Source organism: Rhipicephalus microplus, chromosome 10 (assembly GCF_043290135.1).
Source record: "Rhipicephalus microplus isolate Deutch F79 chromosome 10, USDA_Rmic, whole genome shotgun sequence".
In the NCBI taxonomy this organism is placed as follows: Eukaryota; Metazoa; Arthropoda; class Arachnida; order Ixodida; family Ixodidae; genus Rhipicephalus; species Rhipicephalus microplus.
This window is the reverse complement of record NC_134709.1, coordinates 17273371-17290711: the sequence shown is the minus strand read 5'-3', so window position 1 is coordinate 17290711 and position 17341 is coordinate 17273371. Positions and strand designations below refer to the sequence as shown.

The window sequence follows — 17341 nt, the reverse complement described above, 5'->3', positions numbered from 1 at the left end:
TTAGTATGGGCGGCTAAGATTAGTAACGAATACCACACGCTGGTTATGATATCAAGAATGTGATAATCCTGTCGAGTACGTCGTCAAATGCTTTCCGCTATAGGCGTTTGGCACATACCCGCAAGCGGGTATATGTGACAGGAATGCGGCAGGCGCGTAGCCATAATTTTTTCGGGGACGGGGGAGTTACCACCTCGATTTCGGGAGGGGCATTTTCTTGAAATGGTCATTTTCTTCGCACTCTATGCAATGGCGAAAAAATTCGGGGGGCGGGGGGGGGGGGGCACGTGTTTGGTGTGCCAACCCCTGGCTACACCCCATGGTATGCGGGTATCTACCGCAGGTGATTGACAGTTTATACGACCCAGGAACGGCGAGAACAGACGAGGGTAATTTAAAGCGTAAAAAGCTGACATCAGCAGCATTGACCCGACGAATGGATATAATATTTTAGGCATCTATTATGTCTTGTTGCACAATACGAGCTCGGCTCCAGCTGGAATCGTACCCAAGTATTGTTTGTGGCAAATGAAAAAATGGCAGCATATCCACGGAGTGAATGATGGAGAGTAGGGCGAAGCATCCGTCCGTCCATTCGTTCTTGCTTCCGTCAGTCCATGCGTGCGTCTGTGTGGCCGCCCGTGCGTCCATCCGCCCGTCCGTGCGTGCGCCTGTTCGTGCGTCCGCACGTCAATCTGTGCGTCCGTCCCTGCGTTCATCCATGCATACGCTCCTGCGTCCGTCCATGCGTCCATCCGTCCTTGCAGCCATCCGTGCGTCCGTCCATGCATCTGTCTGTGTGTCCGTTCGTCCACCTATTCAACACTCCGAGTACCACCATCTCGCATCTTTTCATCATATGTTCCTCATATACAAGCACCGCCATCCAGCGGGCATTCCAAGGAATGAACGAGAGAAGGCACACGCACACTTTCTTACGGCTTGCGCTTCGTGTCTACTTCCCACCTTTAACCACCTATAGAGTTCATGGTATATACTAGTTCACTGTATTCATGGCACTGCGGCCCAACAATCGCTAAACCTTTCTAAAACCAAGGAAGAGTTACGCCCGGCGAGTATAACGTGTAGCAACCCTTTCTTGTCAGATAGAGCTCAATGTACATGCCAATGGCTGCTAAGGGGGAGTGAGAGACATGAGAATTCGGCTTTTAGTTAACGCGCACGCTGCGAATTTTTTTATTGTTCAACAACGAGCAGAAGAAATCTCCCACCGGCACCACCCTGGAGGTCAAAATGTAAGGCTATTTACACACTACTACTACGACTACGAGGGACGAACGGTTGCCGCTATAAGGAGCTTCGCCCCTATCATATTGCTGCCACAGGACCAGGCCAGGTTCCAATACTGCCTGTAGGAAAGATACGCTGTTCGGGCGTAAGGTTGGTGAAACGCGAATCGTGGTTACAAGGCTGGCCATCCAACTTCGTAAATTTTACACACATACTCCTATTATACAACTGTCTCGTCAGGTTAACGTCAACTGTAGTTAAGTGTCATCCACTGAAGTTGATCTGTGCGGCGGTGTCCAGGGCTACCATCCTGGCAAACCAAGCGTAAAATATCAGCTTACAGCTTCTGGTGTTGTTTGTTAGTGACAATGTTACGTAATTGTAAACAACTGATTATATAAAACGCATGCGACTGTTTAACATATTTATTTTATTTTCCAAATACTGTTAGCGTTTCGGCTGTTACAGGGGTGGGACATACTAAGAATGACAAACATCAATGCATTCATATCATACAGCAATTTAAACAGCAAAATTTGAACTTGGAAATGTTACATGACATACATTGGAAACACCGGCATTGAGGCTGAAGGAAAAACAGTGCAGTCTTAGTAAGCATACAAATAAATTGCAATAAATTAACATAGTAGAGCATGCTTACAGAAAAATATCTTTGAGCCCTTCCTCAAATTTTTCCAGTGAATCACAATGAACCAGTGGTAATGGCAAAGCATTCCACTGACGAATTGTTTTTGGAAAAAAAAAATGAATTCGCATATACATTGACACGCTGTTGTGGCACTTCGTATGTGTAATCGTTTACACTTCTCAGGTTTCTTCCGCGGCGTGGCGTTAAGTATTTTGTTGTGTTTATGTTTAATTTATTTTTTGACAATAAAAACAATAACTTCATCCTTGCCAATTTCGTGGCATGTCTATGCGTACGATATTTGTACTTATCTTTAGCGTCAATTCGTAACGTTTCGTTCAATAAAATTTTACAACACAGTCACCTTCCCATCGCACGCTTCGCATAACGCCGATTCCCAAGGTAGTTAGTACATGGGATCTTCCAGTTTTTTTTCAGCACACGTTAAACAACTTCGGGCGGATATCCGAGGCCCTTCAATACAAAGTCTTCCGTAGCACGAGTCGCTCTGAGACGTCAAACCCCAGAAGCCAACACGGGCAGGTCGAGACATGCACGGCCTCACATATTTTCTTGTCGGCGCTGGTCGTTATCGTGCGTCCTAAAAGAGGCTCCCGTAAAAGTTCTTTTAAATTCCAATCGAGGTATCATTGACTGCGCCCGAGGCTATATTCTCGAGCGGCGCCAGATCGATTGCCAAGACCACTCACCCGGCATCGCTGGAACGCCCGCGAATGTTTAGCACCTAATACGAAATTCAGCGAGCGCGCGCCTTCAATCACGGCCGGACAAATTGAGGCGCATCGCACTTTATCCTTTTCGGTCTTATCTAACACTCATCAGCTTTTTACACATGTGTGTTCTTCTACAGCGTAGGAAGAGAGCTTGACACGCGGCCATGGTGTAATAATTACACCACACACGTGGCCAACAGCTTATCGCGCTCCTCAGTGACCGGCAACTGCCCCATTACAGATTCCGGTAAGCACATACTGGCGCGTCTGGATTCCCTCCTCTCCCACCACAACACGACGAGAAGCAACACCGACAACGGCACGGGGTTACCTGCATGTCAAACGCGTCCGAGGCAGCACAGCTGAAAGCCGATCGATCCGAACCGAATCATTTAGAAGTGTGGCAGCTTGGGCTAGTTGGTATGGCGACACGAGCGCTAACTTTAGTTAGCGCTCGTGTCTTTCGTGTCCTTCTTGTCTCTGTGTCGTCGTTTTGTTCTCGCGCTATAACTATCGTCCGAATCATTAGGGCACCAACTGTAAGCCAGGTGGCTAGTCTCGCAATACGTAGTTCGGTGCAGCACAAGCAACAGCTACTCTCCTTTTCTGCGTCCCTTCCTCTTCCACGCAGAAAGGTAGACCAACGTAGCTTTTGCTTGACAACCACTCAGGCATCCAATTTAAGTGATCTCACGTGTGGAAAGATTGTACAGAACAACGGTAGGCGCTCGTAGAGACGTCGCAGCGCGTAGGCTCCGCCCATCCCAAAGCTCGCCACCGCTCCCTACCATCGCGTAACAACTGCATGGCACAGAAGCTGCAAAGCTGCCTTCGAGCGCAGTACGTCGGGGAGTCGCAGGGGAGGAGGCTTCGCGACGCGCTGTGCTTGGAGGGATGGCGCATTGTAACGAGCTGTATAGAGAGACAAAGCTCTAGACGAGACGCTCGTGTTTCTGTACGGAAACCTGCAATGACTCAATCGTCATCGGGCAGTAACGAGGCCGTTTATGCAATCACACAAAAAAATGTATTTTCAAAAGACATGAATTGTCTAATAATAAATGAAGTAAGGGAAAAAATATAACGTGCTTGGAATACTTGTGCGAGAGTCACAAGGGCATAAAAACAGAGAGTTCACCGGAAGGAAGGCGGTGGTCAAGTCCCGGCGGCAAACTCAACGCTGGGAAGGGACGGCCGACGCTTGGGTAGCCTGGTAAGTCCCATGACAGCCGCGGCCAAGAACGCGGCTCACTGCGGAGGTCGTTGACCTGGAGCACGCATGGCGTTTGCCATGCCTATCTCGAACGCTGGCTGGCGCTCGTTGCCGTAGGTGCCGGTCTCGCCTGACGGAAACGTCCTGGCGACGTTTCGCCCACGCCAGGCCCGAACTGCAAGGACGGCTGGTATGGCCCCAGGTGGGAGCCCGCTGAGACCTCGAGTCCGCAACCCGACGGGTCACTGCTCCCACGCCCTGGTTTTTCAACCTTGCTTCTTCCTTCCAGCCACGTCTGCCCCACTCCTTCTTCGCACCACCCCACTGCCCTGATTTTCCTGCGTCGTCTTCTTCGACTGTCTCTGTGGCGCGCACTTCATACACAATTCTATCTTCACGATCACGCACGGCCACTTCACTCATCACACGCATGGAAGGGTGGCAAGGCACGGAAGCTTGTGAATACAAAATTATGTTTTTGTATCTGTTAGATTGTTTAGGAATACCTTTAACCAACGCATAAAAGCCGTGACGTGGAAGGACAAACTTAGGTAGACACACCTATGCATTTTGTATCCACAACGTATAGACACACACTTCAGAGAAGGGAGGGGCACAGCCCATCGTCCCTTCTCTGTCCGCATCTAACCCGTTGCGCTGTAAAATATTCCACGATGAACATCCACCAGCACGCCCAACTAGCGATTCTGCTTTACAACCATGCAAGGAAACACACTGAAGCAAGCACGTTTATTGACACGGTATAATTCGATTGATTCTCGTGCTCTTTCCTCTATGCATGTTTCCGAAACCGCGCACTGCTCAAGCAGTGGCCCACAACAACACGCGCTGCAGTGCTGGGTTAAGTGACTAGGCACACAGCATTTAAGCGAGTACGCTTTTCTTGCAGTCGTTAAAACATGGGCCCTGTTTGGCCGATTTAGCAACGTCTCCACGCCAGAGGATCGTATCGGGTGCACTCAATTAGGATCTTTTTGCGTTTTTTTCTATTAGTTTTATTTCTTGTTGCCCTTCTTGTTGACTTTGGGCGCAGCGCTGAGAGACGCTTGCAGAACACGGACTCGAAAATATTTATTATTGATTTCATTCTCATTTTTCTTGATCTTTTTGGTCGACGTACATGATGATTTTCAACTCACAACCAAGGACGCCGACGCCCAAAATTTCTGCGACCCAAACTTTTTAACGCTGTTGCGTTCGTAAACAGATGGACCCGTAAGTCATTCGAAAGATCGCCGCATAGACATGTGGCAGTTTGGGCTAGTTGGTATGGCATGACGATATAGTTATAGCGCGAGAACAGAACAACGCAAGTCCTTCTTGTCTCTTTGTCGTCGTTCTGTTCTCGCGCTACAACTATCATCGTCGCATAGTTTCGAAATACTGGCCGCGTACCCGTCGAACTGAGTCGTTCATCATCATTTCCGGGGAGCGCGATCATTTTGATTGCATTTGGTACTCTGTAGACGTGTGAAGGCAGAGTTATCCGCAATACGAATAAAGAGCTAAAAGAAAACAAAAAATCCGCGAACTTTTCGCCTGCGAAGCTGATGCCCGTAAATTCCGAGAGGTCGTTCACGCCCCAGCGTATACCTTGACGATATCGCGCTCGTTGCAAAATAGGCCGCATGCTTTCGCAGTAATTACGACAGCGGGAGCGCCGGAGGCTAGTTCGCAGATACATATCTGTTCATTCGCGCAATAAAAGATTGCGCGGTTTGAGTTTAACGGCCGAACGGCTCACTCGGATGCCTGAGCGTCGCGGCGATGTTCGGGAGAGAATACTGTCGAAAGTTGTGATGAACACAAACACCCAGTAAAAAAAAAAAAAATATAAGGCAACTCTGGCGGGCGAGCATGTTTAAGCGGTGAAGCATCACAGATATCGTTTAGGAGTTGCGTGCTTCTTGTTTTTACTTTAATAAAGTGGATTAAGCGTGAGTCAACGTATACATTAAAGCGAATCCTACGCTATACATTAAGTGGATGAAATGTGCTTCGCCGAACGTGTATGCCTGCGTCTGTGACTCCCTTAGCGCTGTAAGCCCCGCCGCGGCGGTCTAATGGCTAAGGTACTCGGCTGCTGACCCGCAGGGCGCGGGTTCGAATCCCGGCTGCGGCGCCTGCATTTCCGATGGAGGCGGAAATGTTGTAGGCCCGTGTGCTCAGATTTGGGTGCACGTTAAAGAATCCCAGGTGGTCTAAACTTCCGGAGCCCTCCACTACGGCGTCTCTCATAATCATATAGTGGTTTTGGGACGTTAAACCCCACATATCAATCAATCAATCAATCATCCCTTAGCGCTGTAAAGGGACCGGCGACTTTCGTAAGCGGCTGTCTTATGTGCAGGAATTTCTTAATTTTGAGAGAGGAGGGGGGGGGGGTTAGCATCTTAAGTTAACTGCTGGACTTATTGTATGACGCACTTCCTCGACAATATTGGACTTAAGACAGAAAACAGTCGTTGAATGGGCTATAAATGTCCAACTTTCATTATAGTGACAGATGCTTCCATCTCAGGTCTGACACGTGCGCCACGGCATATTCTATAGATTTAAAATGTCTTCTTTTGTTTTTTCACGCGCGTGCTCTTCCAGTGCTTTCTTCTGCGGCGAAATGAATCGTTCTTTGGGCGCAATGTGCCTTGCCTCGTGCGAGGCACTGCAATGCAGCGAACTAAGGGTGACGCGGATGATGCACGGCCTCGGGGAAAGGCTTATGCATCGCAGGGAACGAGGCACACGCGACCAGACGACGTCTCCCACATTATGCGGGTCACGCGACGCTGAAATACCTTTGAAGGCGCCTAGACGTGCACGTATCCGATGGAAAACTCGTGCCGTTCTGTGCTGCTTCTTATAATGTGTCTGCGTAACGTCCATGGTACAGTACATATACCAGTGCCACCTCGTCATGCATCCCTTGGCAACAATTCTGTACAGTGCTGCTGATGCTAGGGATCGCGTCAGCCCATAGGCATTAGCACAGGGGAATCCTCCCCTCACCAGAATTCATTACCTCTGCACAGCATAGAAGTGTGACAGCTTGCGCTAGTTGGTATGGCATGACGATAGTTACAGCGCGAGAACAAAACGACGACACAGAGACAAGAAGGACAAGAAGGACGACACAGAGACAAGAAGGACCTTCCTGTCCTTCTTGTCTCTGTGTCGTCGTTTTGTTCTCGCGCTATAACTATATATCGTCAGGCTTTGCACAGCATTGTAACAGTGGGGGTTTCAGCGGGAGGATGTAGGCGTAGGCTTGCACAGAAATCGAGGGCGGGGGAGGGGGGGGGTAATGGATAGATGAATGGCTTGATATGGCTGTGCCCTTTAGATCGGGCGGCGGCTAACGCCATCTAGCCGTAACACTTAGCGAACCAAAAACTAGATTTTTCTTTTTTTTTCTCTTTTTAAATAGTGAAGTTGAGAACTGGTACTTTGCAGTGAAGGATTTAACTTTCACTCGTGCCTTGATTATAGCCACCAATCAGATTATTTCTACCCGCCTGAAGTCTGTTTTGCCCTCCCTGTCCGAAAACCCCAGTGCTTTGAAAAACTCTGCGCCATCATCCTGAACTATAAGGTGAAGCCCTTCACATAATATTATCAGGTGTTCGGCAGTTTCCTCATCCTCTCCACGCGCACTGCACACCGTGTCTACCACTTCGTATTTGGCCCGATATACTTGGTTCGCAATAAATACTCCCGTCCTGGCCTATTTGACAGCAACGCCCCCTTTACAGCTAATGAAGCCTCCCCCCCCCCCCCCGCTCTTCAAAAACAGGCAATATTCGCAATGGATGCCAAATCGAAAATAAAACGCTGGTGTGCTTCTCCACAACGCCGTCGGAGTTTGTTCTGCGGCGTTCCTTGGGTAAATATGGGAAATAAATATGGTTCTTGGAATGAAACATGAGTGGTCTTTAATTGCCGTTATCGATTGCTATGTGGGATTTAACGTCCCAAAACCACCATAAGATTATGAGAGACGCCGTAGTGGAGGGTTCTGGAAATTTAGACCGCCTGGGGTTCTTTAACGTGCGCCCAAATCTGAGCACGCGGGCCTACAGCGTTCCCGCCTCCATCGGAAATGCAGCCGCCGCAGCCGGGATTCGATCCCGCGACCTGCGGATCAGCAGCCGAGTACTTTAGCTACTATATAGACCACCGCGGCTGAGCTAATTGACGTTATCACCGTAAACTTTCGTGTCCGTGACGGGACAATGACGCTGCACGTCTGAGTCAGGTAAGCGTACTGGCATCACCCCTTACTCCTGGCACCCATGAGCGCGCGCCTATAGTGATGTCGGGCAGATCTGGGGAGAAGCTGTGGTGAGACTTTGCTACCCTCCCCCCCCCCCCCCCATCCCACGTTTTTATGAAGGAAGAACCATGACCATTCCCGTAGGATTATCCGACGAGAAAACGAAACAAAGCTATGTTGTGTGACAGCCTATAGCAACGCCTCCTTGCGTCACAGCGTGCGTGCGCAAGTCCTGTCTTCTCTGGTACACGTGGCCGGACCTTGTTACTCATCGAGCCACCTGGCACGAGCTCTGGCCTGCGCAACACTGCACGGACCTTGTACTCGGATGTAGTGCGTCCTTCGGTGAAGCAAGGGGCGTTGCGTATAGGGACGTGCAGACACATTAGTTAAATCCATGCACCGTCCTTGAACGTATACAGAGGCGGGCGTGTACTTTGCTCGCCTTTGTCACATAGCGTGCTGGCGCAAGGTGTGGAGGCGGCTTCGCCGGAAATGCCGAGAGTTCTTTTCGATGAATCGGCGTCGGCTATACTGCACGAGTTGTCTCCCATGCATATCACGTCTCCTCGATGCGCTTTTGCGAAACAAAGAGCGAGGCATTCTGTCGTCTAACTTTTTTTCCCCCTTTGCTTTTCTTTTTCCTCAGCTCGTAAAACCATACGAGCGACGACGGCTCTGCGCGTGCAATGCGTGCACCGCCGAAATGTGCATGGGTGAATAGCGTTCAAGAAAGGAAGGGTCGAGCTAAAGGTTAGACAAACCTTAAGAGCATCAAGCGGACCTCCCGCGGGCATTTTTTCGATTTGCAGCTGTCCACACTTCAATTGCACATCGATCTTCTTCATCATCACCAGCCGGACTACGTCCACTGCAGGACAAAGGCCTCTCCCATGTTCCGCCAGTCAACCCGGTCCTGTGCTTGCTGCTGCCAATTTATACCCGCGAACTTCTTAATCTCATCTGCCCATCTATAACCTTCTGTCTCCCCCTAACCCGTTTGCCTTCTCTGGGAATCCAGCTAGTTACCCTTAATGACCAGCGGTTATCCTGTCCACGCGCTACATGCCCGGCCCATGTCCATTTCCTCTTCTTGATTTCAACTATGATATCCTTAACCCCCGTTTGTTCCCTAATCCACTCTGCTCTTTTCTTGTCTCTTAAGGTTACACCTACCATTTTTCTTTCCATTGCTCGCTACGTCGCCGTAAATTGAAGCTGAACCCTCTTTGTCTCCAGGCTTCCGGTCCAGGTCTAAGTCTCCAGGTTTCTGGAGACATACAAGACTGGAGACATCGGTCTTCACTCTGCCGTAAACATTTCCTGTTTTCCGAACGCAGATATTGATGCTATTTGTCTGCTCCATTTCAGAACCAGGAACCTTTGCGATTGATATTGGGCCGGCCGAGAAATGTTCTCAGCCAATCTTAACATTAGGTGTATACGCCCCGTTTCTGGTTCTCGGCTTCTTAAACACTTTACCTGCCGCGACTTGGCCGAGTAAGAGTAACGAAATTTTCCCATATACCTATCCGTGTGCTTTGCATGGTTTCTACCCGACGGCTGCGAAGTCTTCTTATGCCGCAAAGCAATGGCTTTTCGATCGGCACAGGGCCCTTAGTACCAACAATGTGACTCCCACGAGGTGGTCGTCGCCGTATGTCTAATTTCAGAGCTGCATTTCCCCGAGTTTACGAGGCGCAGCGGTGATAGTGCAAGTGCGTGACTCGAATAACTACATCTTCCTCTTCTCTGATAGTTAACTCTAGAAAGAGACGAAAAGCGTTTGGTAATTGATTCCAACCAAGTTGCTATATCTCTCCTGCCCGGCGCTCTTGGTTACGATTTCGATGCTCAACATGTCCCGTTGCAGTCGTGTACTTTGGGACCCCCGTCTGTATATTTTATTCCCTGTAACATCCTTTTATGACATGATAATAAACTGATTGATTGATTGATTGAAATAACATGCAAATAACCAAGAGGCCACGGTAAATAAGTATCCCTGTTTTGAGCGGTAACATTTGTGCTCCTAACCCGAGAAATGCCATCGGTGATTGTCGCAGCACGTAGTGTGTTCTGCGAAGGCTTTATATGTTGGATACGCATCGGTTGTTGTTGTACCTTTTACCGCGGTATGTCGGTGAATGTGGTTGACGTTACGAAAAAAGAAAGCCCCTGCTCTAGAAAATTAAGCGAACATATACAAAGGGGATGCAACGTTTGAATCAACGTCCAACCCTCCTCCCCTTTCGTTACCGCTGGTCCAAAACCTTTACATATCCGACTACCAGCTTAACTAATGAACATATATATACTATAGTATACTAGGAACATATTTCTGCAGCGCATTACACCGGAGCCCACATGCACACATTGTTATATATATATATATATATATATATATATATATATATATATATATATATATATATATATATATATATATGGCAAAACGGGAGCGTTGTCAACAAGGAAAAATATATTTATTTCCCCACACACACATATATATATATATATATAGATACATATATAACTTTGCCGTATCACAGGAATGCTCAATAGCAATATATATCGTCTGGCAACATCTGTAAAACTTCTTATCCATCACCTCGCTATTTCACGCATCGGTTACGCTCACCACACTTACTACAAAAGAAAATCCTACGTATAATAGTAACCGTAACACACCAACATCACACTGAGGCACTCTTCAGGCAGAACAAAATCCCCACTATCTTTTTCTTCCACGATCCTTTCCTACTTCGTGTCGCTATAGCTATACAATGTAAATTCAGAAAATAGCGTATTCAACGAGAAAGCTTGTCTGCGTAAACACACAGCTACCTCTACCACCCGTCACAGTGAAGGAAGGCAGGAAAATAGGAGGAAACGAACGGCAGGGAGGTTAACCAGTCTATAGGCAGCCGATTTGCTACCCTGCGCATGGGAGGGAGATGGGGGAAATGAAAGATAGAGAGGAGAGAGGGAAGAGAGATAAATACAGTACATTAAGCAGCACACGCGCGCACACTCAGTCATAGTCCCGTCTTGTCCTTCGTGGTGTGTGACATTGCTGTTACAGATGGCTTGTTCAAGTCCGTGTCGCGTATGAATTTCAACAGTGCTTTTGTCGCCTTCTGTTGCAATGTCTTCTCTCGGGCACTTGAAAGAATAGTGTCCACATACATCTGGCTGTTGTCGATGCGCGCAAGACACAGTGAAGTGTGGTCTATACACCAATCCAGAACAAATTATGCCATGCAAATGTTAAAAAAACGAACAAATTACCCAGATTGCTTTATTCACTTGAAGATGCTGGTTTTAACACATCAAACATAACGCGGTCTCAACTAGTTTCACTTATTCAGCCACTCTTTTAGTTTTTTTTTTTTTTGCTTTAAGCTACCACTGCCTTTGCGAAAGAGTTTGCTTGAGCATGCAGTCAGTTCGCTTTCTCCAAAAGAGATGGTTTCCTCACGCGCACCTATATATATTCGTATAGTGTACACTATATTGTATTTTTTCTTGCCTTTTTGCATTGTATCATTCTTACTCATTGTAACGTGTTTATGCAATCCTGAATGCCAACAAAAGCACGTTACTTTTGCCACCTCCGCCACGTGCTGCCACCATAGAGAACGGGGGGCTAAGAGCTTGTGAAGCTGGCCAGAGTAGCTTTTTCCTTGGCCCCCGCCATTGTAGAATAATTCTTGCAATGGAAATAAAGTAATAAAAATAAAGATATGTAGTGTACGCTGCAGGGCCAAAACCTTGCGCAACTAAACTTTGCATGAGCAATAATGCTCATTTTTGTGTGCCCCCATTGCCCCTTCCCCACACCTTCGTCTATAGGAAAGAGAAGGGAAGAAGCAAATACGATATCATTAAGTTCTAAGAGTTCGACTCAGACTCGGTGGAGGCGAAATCTACTGCTCTGACACCTCTGGTCTACGCACATGAGCACCGTCCTCCATTCCTCATAGCCCACCTCCGCAAAGAGGCTTCGAGTCATCATTCAAATGCGATGTAGTTCTCGTTGTTGCAACGGAACATGTTGTGCTAGTAGTGTCTGCGCCTAGAACCGCGGTGTATACAACACATCGACCCACATTCGGTGGTTTTATACGTGCTTGGTTGTCTACGACTTCTCGCTCATTCCCTCTCTCTCGCATTCGCAGGGAGGGTGCTGCAGATGGCCCGCAAGGGTCGGGCCTCGCTGCAGCACATCCGCTTCCCCATCCACATCGCCAGCGGGCGGCCACGCGCCGCCAACGCCACCGCGCGCAGCTACAGCGTCCGCTACGCGCGGCTCCGGCTGCGCATGATGAGCCGGCGGCCCACGCTGGTGCGCATCTACCAGCTGCTGGAGCCCGGCTGTCCCTCGTGCGACCGGCGGCTCATCAACATCCGGCGACTGTCCCGCAAGGGCCGCCACCGGATGGACGTCGCCGAAGCGGTCCAGTCCTGGATCGACCGGCCCGACTCGAACCACGGCCTGGACATCGAGTGCAAGCCGGCGTGCCGGCTGTCGCGCGACTCCGCGCTGGACGTGGAAGTGGCCGAGGTGCTGAACCGGTCTCACCGCAGCTACCGCAACGGGCCCGCGGGCGTGCTGCTGCAGCACCACCGCGCCATCGACTGCTCGCACGGGCCGGACAACCAGACGGACCTGTGCTGCCGCCACTCGCTCAAGGTGTCCTTCGCCGAGATCGGCTGGCACTGGGTGGCCGAGCCCAAGGAGTTCGACGCGTACATGTGCAAGGGACGCTGCCCCAACGACAACCGGAACTTCAACAGCACGCACGCGCTCGTCCAGAGTCTGATGAGCGAGCGCGCCGACGTGCCGAGCCCGTGCTGCGCACCCAAGTCGCTCAAGGGACTGAGCCTGTTGTACCAGGACGGGCCCGACTCGGACCTCTATACCGTGTCTATGCAGCAGGGCATGGTGGTCGAGGAATGCGCCTGCCTCTAGAGCGGGACGAGCCGCCCACTCCGCGGGGCGCGAACCAAAGATTACTGTGCGCGTGAAGCCACGGGATATGCTTACATCTGGGCAAGGACGCGGCGGGCCCTGGCCGCGACGGCGAACGATGGCGTAGAGAGCAGCTGAACACTTGCGGGCGCATTGCAGATGTGCGTTGGCAGCCGGAAGGTACGCTAGTCCTTGTCAGGCTTAGCTCATAAGATAGACTAACGTACTAACATTTAGGATCTATAGACATACGCGAGCCGATTGGGCACCAATGGGGATATTGACAAAAAGGTAACTGTCGTCCGTCTATCTTTTTTTTTGTCGAGTCCATTGTGCACCAGACGCGAGTTTAACAGTCGGATAATACGCTAGTCCTTGTTGGGCTTAACTTCGAAGAGATACAAATGTACTTCATTTCTGGACGTGAACACATTGGACACCTCAGTGGATACGAACAAGAGGCAACTGTTACTCGTCTGCATGTTTGTCAAAATCAATATGGGGGCCGACAGACAAAAACACGTAGTGGGATAAGTAGAATGAACAGAGGAAAAACTTCAGGCGTTTCGATAGGAGGACCCTTTTTTGTCAAAGGCCTTTGGCAAAGTTAGGTCATCTTATCGAAACACCAGCTAGCTTGTCTGAAGCACTTCCTTTGTTCATTCCGCTTATCCTACTTCTTTGTGGGCTGTCCCACCACGCACACATTTCTTTTTAATAGACAACCAACAAAAATTCACGTCATTTTCGAGTGCTTGTCTTAAAGGCTTATGAAATGCAATGCAAGCAGTCGTGAGAATACGTTACCTTGTTTTCAATGTAATGCTCTTATGGATCATGTTCGGAGATTGCGGTGTAGATCAACTTCAGAAGGGCTCGATCGCCGCATAACTAGAGTATTACGAAAAGCCAGTCATCGGTCTAACGAAAGGCGTATGTCTGCCGGTCAGCCTAAGCCTCGCTGCCAGGGTTCGCCTCGCTTTGCCAAAGAACAACCTTGTTGTCGTCATTGTCATTCCCAGTGTGTACAATCGAAGGACTGTGGAGACGAATCCAACAACCTAAAGAAGAGATAAGCAAATGTCAGCGCACCAGGGTACGGTGTCATGTTCCTCCCGAGGCGCATTTCCTATCAAAGCCTCCTAGTTTCTTCCTCAAACGCTTTTTTTTTTCTAGTTGCGCGCGTCGCGCGGCCGTTCTTCTAGTGTTCAAAATGACCTGTGATAAAGCGCCGTCCGCCTGGGACGTCGCGACGGGACGTTAGGACGCGCGCGACTTTTTTTTTTTTTTTTTTTTTAGGCAACGGATTCTTCTTGGTGAAGAGGGGCCTCCATTCCTAAACACCGCCTGCTCGTGCGCTGTGCAATTTCTCGCGACATCTGCATGCCATGCTTGGCGGAAGTGCGACGTCGTAAAAGCATACGCTGATGTATGCCCCTTCAGTCATCGTGTTTTCATCGACGTTTACGGCTCCCCTTTCCCGCCCCATATAAACTAGCACAACACTCCTTCTCGCCAGCTCAACGCAGTGGGGCGCGAGCGCGTTCGGTTCTGGACCAATCGGGAGAGGCCACGCGATGACGTACATCTGCACTATGCGTCACCGCGCCATCTGGTGTCGTCGTCTGCCACCGTCGCTCTGCAGTGCTTCCACTCGAAAAACTACTGACGTTTCGTTCCGAAGCTGCTTTTATCTCCACCCCCCAACCTCACAGGTTTGCGAGCACTGCTTAGAAAGATATTCAAAAGTGGAACACCATCATCGTGTATACAAGATCGCACAGGACGGCTTTTCTCGCTCCTTTGGCAGTAATTGCACCACTGCGTAGATCTCGCGAGACGGTGTAATGTGCACAGGGGAGTTTTGACGTTTATGCTACTGCGTCGTGGCGTCACGAGTGAAGTCAACAAGGTGACACCGAGCGAAGATACCAGAAACGAAAGTGTATTGGATCATATGGAGGCACTTTAAACCCCCGTTTTCTCAGTGTGTTATATAAAGTATGCGAGAAAAAAAAGTGTCTATGTTGTTTTCCTGAAGACTGTGTGTGCCAATAAAATAAACCTCAAGCATGTTGAACAGGTGTTGACTGACATTAATCAAGAGACAAAAGAAATGCGCATTTTAATAAAGTAAAAGCTAGTTAATTCGAATATCACGGGACTTCGAAATTAGCTAGTGTGAAACAGCGTTCCGAAACCCAGACACGCAATTGGCCGATTTTGCGGGAATTAGCAGACCGTCGCAGCCATCTGGAAGCGTCAAAGCAAAACACAAACGAATGCGTTTAATAGTTGGTGTGCTTATTAACAGGCACTACAGTGTGCCCACTCCCAGTGGTGCTGAATCAAGAGGGGGGGGGGGGTAGGGGCGATCGCCCTGCCCCCCAAATTCTGTGTCAGCAAACCCCCGCCCCCATCGCTTGTAGTTTACCTTCTATCACCAACTAGGACAAATGAGTGAAACCATTGTGAGCTCACATTAACAGTATTTATGCTATGAAGGGTTTTTTTTCTGCTAAAAACAAAAGAATCATGACCACGCTTCCCTTTGCAACGTTAATTCAGGCGACCACCCCCTTTCAAATATGAGTGGCTGGATCTGCCCTTGACTGCTAGAGTAGCTGCGCTGGAGTAGCTGAAGCAGCGCATAGATCCGCCATCTTGCCTGGTTAACAACCATAGTTTCACGGCCAAGCCACGCTCTGTTTTACCTAACCTAACCTAACCTAACCTAACCTAACCTAACCTAACCTAACCTAACCTAAAAGTTCGACGCCGATCGACAAAGCGTATCGCCGGTCGACCTGCCTGGCGTGTCAACGACCGGCGAAGGAAGAAGAAACACTTGCTTTCGGGACTGTGCCACAGGAGTTCAAAGGCATTTTTAGTCTGTTCGGTAACGCAAAGGCGCAGCGTAGTGCCACATAACACCTATAAACTGCCATTGGTAATGCCGAACGTGCCGAACAACATGCAGCGCGACTGCCGCATGGTGATGTGGCGCCAGCTATGGAAGATAGGCAACAACTCCCAAACCCAAAATATAGGTCGTTCGAGATTCAAGAATCGCCCCACTAGGCCTACAACATTATTTCAGTACGTTCTTAAAAAAAATGGTGCAGAATTCACGGAAATACTTTGTTGTTGAAGCTTAAAGACATGAATCTAAAGTAAATAGAAGTACCAGTACGTAGTTAACGAGCTACAGAGCGCACGACGGCCACCTGATCGATTCCACGTGAACGGGGGTTCACTTCTAGCACACTCAAACGGGGGTGCTCTTCTGGACACCATGGAGGAAGGAAAAAAACAGTTTTCCTGCCTCCATGTTGGACACCATCCAATTCCGCCATATTGCAAAAGTTCGTAATGGCGGCATTTTAAGCCAATAAGAGAGGTTGTAGCAGCTCACTTGGCCAATCAGCATCGATCAATGGCGGAATCTGACAACATGGCGGGATTCGACAATGTCCACCATGGAGGAAGAAAAGGTGATGTCCGCAATAGCACCCCGGCAACCGCTGTCGGCGCTGCGGCTTATGCAGTATACCTTCTCCGCAGTGCGTGGTTGCTAGTGGCGTCCGAGAACAAAATAAGTAACTTTCAAAGGGGGAAAAGGAAGAAATATGCGCAGTTTTGTTACTGCCTCTCTCCCATTGGAGGGCACCTCCACAGTTCTGCGCATGGGATGGGGGCAAGGAGCGAATAAAAAAGGATAGGGAAGAATTAATGGTATAGAGAAAGAGAGAGTAGCAGGGACAGCCACATACGGAAGTAAGAAGAAGATAGGAAAGATGGACACGGGATTCGCTCGCAGGATTTCAAGCTGGACGGTTGTGCCCTCGCGATCTCCGATGCCAGCGTAGCTCCCGCCGACTGGTTCGCCCTCCACGGTCTCCTGACACCGTGCAGCTCTCGCATTGTGGCGCCCCGCCCTTGGATTGCTTCGACCGGATCCCCACTTTCCTATCTCCTTTTTTCTGTCGCTTGCCTGTCTACTTCTTCGTCTATTTTCCTTCTATTCTTTTTATCCCTCCTTCCCCCCACCCCTATAAGGCACTGCGCCGTGTCGCCAGAAGGCAGACAGAAATTAGGTGCCTTTTTCCTCTTCATTCTAACCACTACCACCCAAGATGGACACGGTCGCAGAAGTCCGAGAACGGGGCACCACTCGGCGAGAGCTCCTGTCGCCGTCAGGAGATGGCGTAGGGCGAGCCGGTAGGCC

General features: G+C 49.4%; 1 protein-coding gene across 1 annotated transcript in view; it reads left to right on the top strand.

Annotated features, from left to right (window-relative positions):
- The window catches only part of LOC119181471 (bone morphogenetic protein 4), a 48613-nt gene extending 33420 nt beyond the window's left edge, over nucleotides 1-15193 (top strand). The window contains exon 2 of the mRNA XM_037432724.2: nucleotides 12320-15193. Within this exon, the coding sequence (XP_037288621.1) occupies nucleotides 12320-13113 (794 nt within the window). The 3' untranslated portion in view covers nucleotides 13114-15193. The remainder of the gene's footprint in view (nucleotides 1-12319) is intronic.
- Nucleotides 15194-17341: the final 2148 nt, after the last annotated feature.